Source organism: Colletotrichum aenigma, assembly GCF_013390185.1.
Source record: "Colletotrichum aenigma strain Cg56 chromosome Unknown KSG_Cg56_contig06, whole genome shotgun sequence".
NCBI classification, from domain to species: Eukaryota; Fungi; Ascomycota; class Sordariomycetes; order Glomerellales; family Glomerellaceae; genus Colletotrichum; species Colletotrichum aenigma.
Window position 1 is genome coordinate 2947462 of NW_023500912.1, and position 6503 is coordinate 2953964.

The 6503-nt window shown below is 54.9% G+C and overlaps 2 protein-coding genes across 2 annotated transcripts; both read left to right on the forward strand.

The window, feature by feature from the left end:
- Nucleotides 1-358: 358 nt before the first annotated feature.
- On the forward strand, nt 359-2164 carry slp1 (WD repeat-containing protein slp1; the record flags this gene model as incomplete). The annotated part of the gene is made up of 1 exon (XM_037325076.1): nt 359-2164. One exon carries the CDS (start codon nt 359-361, stop codon nt 2162-2164), a length of 1806 nt encoding a protein of 601 aa, XP_037176924.1.
- A 1123-nt stretch (nt 2165-3287) lies between these two features.
- Nucleotides 3288-4391, forward strand: toa1 (Transcription initiation factor IIA large subunit; the record flags this gene model as incomplete). Its single annotated transcript, XM_037325077.1, has 1 exon — nt 3288-4391. One exon carries the CDS (start codon nt 3288-3290, stop codon nt 4389-4391), a length of 1104 nt encoding a protein of 367 aa, XP_037176294.1.
- Between the last annotated feature and the right edge of the window lie 2112 nt (nt 4392-6503).

Here is a 6503-nt window from a genome sequence, read left to right on the forward strand (position 1 = left end):
TCAATCGCTCTCGATCCAAGCTCTTGAGCTTGGTGATTCTCTCCATCAAACCTCTGTTTCCAAGAACAATCAAGTCCGCTAGATCTCATCGCTGTCATCGGCCATTTGATCGCCCCATCGACTTCGAGCACTTCTTGCGACTGCACCACTTCGACTTTTCGAACAATTAAAACAACGACAAAATACTAACAAACAACACAAATCCAGGAACCTTTAGCTAGAGTCTCTTGGAGCTCGTTCGACATTCGGAGCTCTCACACTCATACCTCTTCCTTCGACGGACTTCGTTGTCCTCGTTGGAGACTTACACATCGTTGCTACGATATCCCACACACCACACACGCATACAGTATCCAACATGGCCACTGCATCAGTATCGACTCCTATCAAGTCCCACAAGGGGCTCTTCTCTTCCCGTACCGCTGGCGGACGCATGCCTTTGACCCCCTCTCCCCGTCAGCACTCCACCACCTCCATCTCAGCAAACCTGAACTCTTCCCCGTTCACCCCTGAGAAGCAGTCGAGCAATGACACCTACCGGGCAACTGGCAAGCCCACCTACAGTGGCAACCTCACCGCACACCTCGCAAGATCCACCACCAACAAGTCGTCTCACCGCGACTCCCCCAAGTCCAACATTGCCAGAGGCGTCTCCACCCCCCGCAAAGCCCTTGAGCTTGGCGTCTCTGACTTCACGTTGACCGGTACCGGAATCAAGACTCCTTCCAGCTCCAAGGCCAAGAAGGGCTCTCTGAGGCAAAAGACCGCCAAGACCACCGTCAACTACGGTGCCGACAGATTTATTCCCAACCGCGGCGCCAGCTCTGCCATTGCCAACGCCGGAAGCAGCAAGCTCGACAGGCCTGACAAGAAGTCCAAGTCGAGCGCCAACGAGGCCTCCAATGTCCTTTCATCCGCTACGGATGACGCCATCGCCGCCTTGGAAGGTCTGAATATCGACGAGGAAGAGCCTGTCACTTACTCCCGCCCTTCTCCCAACACCGTCGCCTACCAAGACTCCCTCGCCAACGCTTGTGGTGTCAGCCTCAACACTCGCATTCTTCAGTTCAAGCCCGCGCCCCCTGAATCTTCGAAGCCCATCGACCTTCGCCAGCAGTACAATCGCCCTCTCAAGCCTGCAACTGCAACCTCTGCTCAGTTCCGTCGTCGTGTCGCTACAGCCCCTGAGCGTGTTCTCGACGCCCCCGGACTTATCGATGACTACTACCTCAACCTGCTCGACTGGAGCTCCGGCAACCAGGTCGCCATCGGTCTTGAGCGCAATGTCTATGTTTGGTCTGCCGACGAGGGAAGCGTTAGCTGTCTTCTTGAGACCAGCGCTGACACTTACGTTAGCAGCGTCAAGTGGTCTGGCGATGGCGCATACGTTGGCGTCGGCCTCGGCACTGGTGAGGTCCAGATCTGGGACGTTGCTGAGGGTCAGAAGGTCCGCAGCATGTTTGGCCATGACACACGCGTTGGCGTCATGGGCTGGAACAAGCACCTTCTCTCTACTGGCGCCCGCAGTGGCCTCGTCTTCAACCACGATGTCCGTATTGCGGAGCACAAGGTTGCGGAGCTCGTCTCGCACACCTCTGAAGTCTGTGGTCTCGAGTGGCGTTCCGATGGTGCTCAGCTCGCCACCGGCGGCAACGACAACCTCGTGTCCATCTGGGATGCCCGTTCTCTGTCGGTCCCCAAGTTCACCAAGACCAACCACAAGGCCGCCGTCAAGGCTCTCGCCTGGTGCCCGTGGAACATGAACCTTCTGGCCACTGGTGGTGGTTCGTACGATCGCCACATCCACTTCTGGAACTCCACCTCCGGTGCTCGCGTCAACAGCATCGACACGGGCTCCCAGGTCACCAGCCTCCGCTGGAGCCCTCACTACCGTGAGATTGTCAGCTCCAGTGGTTTCCCTGACAACTCTCTCAGCATCTGGAGCTACCCCACTTTGGTTCGCAACGTTGAGATCCCTGCGCATGAGAGTAGGGTCTTGCACAGCTGCCTCAGCCCCGACGGTCAGATGCTTGCTACCGCAGCTGCCGACGAGAGCTTGAAGTTCTGGAAGGTGTTCGAGAAGAAGGCCGGAGCTGGCGCTGGCGTGGGTAGCAGCGGCTCCTCTGCCAAGGCAGACATGGTCAAGCAGATGACCATCCGGTAAACGTCTCATTGACCAAGCCTGGCGAATGTCGGTACAACGACGTCAACAAATGTAGGTATATCTCCCTCTGGCATTTGTCGGTCATGGGTTCCTAGCGGGTTGGGGTTCATCTTCAGCGAGGAGTTTGGGATTTTTTGCATCCGACTCTACGTGGCACGAAAGAGCTTCTCCACGACGGGAAATGAAATTGCTTGGTCATGAATTGCGGCACACGATACCACCACTGATAGCTGTTTCGGCTTTGGAGAACGGGGATTTGTAATTTTTTGCTTGGGGAATGGAATTGTGCGGTTTACAGCTACGTGCTTCACGTATTCGAGATTGCAGCATCGGTTAAGTAACAAGATGCCTCTCGCAACAAATACTATAAAAAATAAAAAAAAACACTCGGGGTTTTTTTCAATATGCATCATTGAAAGTGTCGTGAAGGCTTCAATTTTTGGGTCGTGGTACCTTGCAGTGAAAATACCTTAGAAGGCAGGGGCTCAAGTGGAGGGTCCCTCCTTCTCCCCCGCGTTCCCGATAATCCATGCAGATGCCATCTTATCGCGTTATCAGCTTCTATCCAATTCACCCAAGATAATCGGTTTAGTGGGGCTCGGGTGATCCTCAGCCTTTCCGCTGCCGCTGCCGCCTAACGTGCTGAGGCTGACTAATATCAAGCGCCCGTTCTCTCAACGTCGAAAGGAAATCTACCGAACAAAGGCAACCTAGACCCATACACAACCACCGCCGAAAACAGGGCCCCAACAAGACGTCCTGCCCCGACCCGAGCCTCACATTTCCGACGAGAGCGTATCGCACAAAAACAAATACCAGGCTTGCAGTTTCCTTTCCCTGCGTGCGCGTGCCATTCTGGGCAGTGAGAGTGGTGGACCAGGCAAGCGATCCTCCATCGGCAAATCAACCAAAACCTGGAATCTAGGAAGCACACCCAGCCAGTTTGGTGCTTATCAATTGCGACATCGATTCAACCGAGAAACAAGAATCGAGAAGGAACTCCGATCCGGTACCCGTGACACCGCAGTCATCCATCAGTTCGCTATAGCATCAGCAACCTTCACCGAGACACCACCGGACGTTCCTCCGCTAGCCGAGTGATAACCCGCCCACCAACGCCAACATGTCCAACAACGCCGTTGGCAACGTCTACGAGCAGATTATCAATGAGGTAATCAACTCATCGCGCGTCGATTTCGAGGAGGGCGGTGTAGACGAGAACGTGTTGGAGGAACTTAAGAAGGGCTGGCAGGAGAAGTTATCGCAACTCGAGGTCGCAAGCTTCCCATGGGATCCCAAACCAGATGCTGCACCCCCCGCTGCTCCGGCACCCGCACCTGCCGCACCCCCACCGCAAGCCGCCCAGTACTCGCAGGCCCAGTTGAGTCCTCAGCTGCCTCTGCAAGGCGTTCCGCTTCCTGGTCCTGCCCCCGGAAACCCTGCTATTAAGGAGGAACCATACATCAAGCCCGAGCCTGGCGTTCAGAATGTTGCCTTGAACCCGTCTCAACAGGAAGGTAGCAACCAGGCTGCCTTCCGCGCTGCCCAGCACATCAGAGGTCAGTTCGGCGAGAAGGGTGCCGGCTCAATCAACGCGATTCAGTCCTCTGCTACAAACAGACCCGCCGGCCAGCCTCCCATGCCGCAAATGCCCGGCCAGCCTGCCCAGCAACAATATCGCCCACCCCAGCCGCAGGGCCAACAACAGCGGCCTGCAAGCAACGGTCAGCCTGGCGTGAACCCCTCGCAGACTGATGGCGCCGATGATGAATTCGACTTCGAAGGCGTCCTGATGCAGCGCAACGCTGACGGCACTCAGCGTGAGCTCGGCCGCGTCGACATTGATCGCATGATCCATGCGCGAATTGCTGCCAACGCAAAGAGCATGGAGGGTGGCGGTCTTATGCTGCCTCTCCAAGAGGCTACGAAACACAAGGCCGCGGCCACCTCGCGCTCCAAGGGCAAGGAACATGGCGTTGCCCCCTACGATGGCTATGACGATGATGAGCTTGACGAAGATGCAATCAACTCGGATCTCGACGACCCTGATGAGGATAAGGATGATGACGAAGTCGACGACGAGGGTCTGGGCCACATCATGCTCTGCATGTACGACAAGGTCCAGCGCGTCAAGAACAAGTGGAAGTGTATCCTCAAGGACGGTGTCCTTACGGTGAACGGCAAGGAGTACGTTTTCCACAAGGCTACCGGCGAGTACGAGTGGTAAAGCGGCCCTTCCGCACACACCCTAGATACACACCTAGGCAAACCGACTTGCTTCCTCGGGTATGTCGAATCTCGAGCTGGAAATTGCGATTCTATAGACTGGCACGAAGCCAAAATGGCTCGCCCGCCAGAGCCTCGTCGCTATAGTTCTGGTCTCTTTTTGCGACAGTTGCCCATATCAATTTCATCATCTATGCGGTTCTCGCTTCGTCACAGCGCAGGCATGGGAAACGAGAAATGTGGAAAAGACTGCACCTCGCGATCAGCACCTTCGACTTGGCCACAGCCTCTTCCTTCGCTCTTCAAAATTTTTGCGTTACGAAGTACGAAGTGGTCAAGGGTGCGTAGTCACGAGCGGCGAGAAGGCGAGAGTATGATTAAAAGTTTTCTTAACCGCGGAAAGGGACGACGAGCAACGCAGTCTGGCAGTTTGGTCCGTCCATTTAGGGAGAGGTGCAAGGGACACAGAGTTTTCTTTTCCTTCTTCGTTCGCGTTAGGGAGGCTTTTCTATGGAATGCGGGCCTCCTTTTTACGACAACACAACAACCAAAAAAAGTGTACAACAGCACCCATGGGTTTTCTCTAGAATAGAACTGCTGCCACAACATTCCTCGCGTGCCTCGGTGTGAGACCGGTCCGTCTTTAGCAGGCGGCTAAGCTGTTCAAGCTTTTGTTCGAATGTGACATTTCAGAAAGGGAGCCCGCGAGTCCCCACCGACGTTTTCCAAAGGCTAGCGATTCTTTTCTTTTCTGGCACATATGATTCCATCACTCTGTTAAGGTTTAAGACAAGAGACAGGTCTAGCCAACGACACATCCCATCCTGCGGAGGTAGCCCCCCCTCTCTCTCTCTCTCTCCCTCTCTTGCTGATGGTGGTGGTGTGTTGAAGCGAACAAACGCCCGTCGGGCCTTCTTTCCAATCCCCCCCCGCCCTTCCATTGAAGCCGAGACATGCCTCACGCTCTCGCTTCAACCCGTCACCGCTTCTTGGAAGGTGAGTCTTGTGGAACGCGAGATGCTGTCCTTCTGAATCATCATGGGAAGAAAGAGGCCGGGGAGGGCCCGCGCGGGCGGCCCCCTCAGTGCCGTCGTGGTGGGCGCTATCTGAACGTGAGTTTGAAACATGTGGCATCGCTAAGAGCTTTTCGGGTGCCAGCTCGAGTCTGCTTGCTTGCTTTTTCTTCTTTTCTGGGTGTTTTTGCTATCAGGGTGCGCTTCGGTCCTCTGAAATCTCCGTGTCCGTCTTGGTGATGGGGCCAAGAGAAGACGGGGGAGTATGGATAGATGATGCCAGCAGATGTGGAAACGTGATTATGTTTGGTCTTGGAACTATCGCGGGCAGCTGCTCGGAGGTCAAATACTGGCCGTGTATCTGGATCAAAAATAAGCAGGCTGCAGATGCCACGATCGAGCATCAGACAGCACCCAATGTCCTACTAGCTCTTAGGGGCACGTCGATCCTCGTTCACTTACAGAATTCAGTCGCTCACAGTCTTCTTGACCAAGGAATGGAACACTGAGTGGGATATATCCCTGGTATAGTTGAGGCTCGAGAGGCCTTGGTATCTTGAGACTGGTGAGGGATGGCTGCTGTCTCGGGGAGTTGGGCCTTTCACAAAAAGCTGCACGGTATCTCACACGACGGTGATAGCAATGTCGAAACCAGCATACGCTGCGGCCCTCAAGCGTTGTCTTCCTTTCCGTGGTCTTGCCTGGATATCTGAATGCCGTCAGAAATCTCTTCTCACGGGAAGCTTTCTCGCTAGTCGTGCGTCTCGAACCAGGTGCGAGGAACGGCGTTCTGTCGCGACCCGATGACGATGCACATTATACATCTCCTGCTGCTAATCTACAGGCCGTACGGCATGGTATTGTGCTGTCCTAACCATGTGTGAACTCCGTGCTCGGTGTAGATGATAGCAACGATTATCAAGGGAAAATGGCATAGCGCTCCGCACCGCGTCGTTCCAGTCCATCGGTCGACGCCTGCTTGGAGCGACTACGTAAGCCCGTACCCAGATCACGGTTCTGCTGTCTTCTATAGTTGTTGAAGTTGGACGAGACAGAGTCGATAAGAAGATGGGCTTCACCGTCCTTGAACGTTACGAATA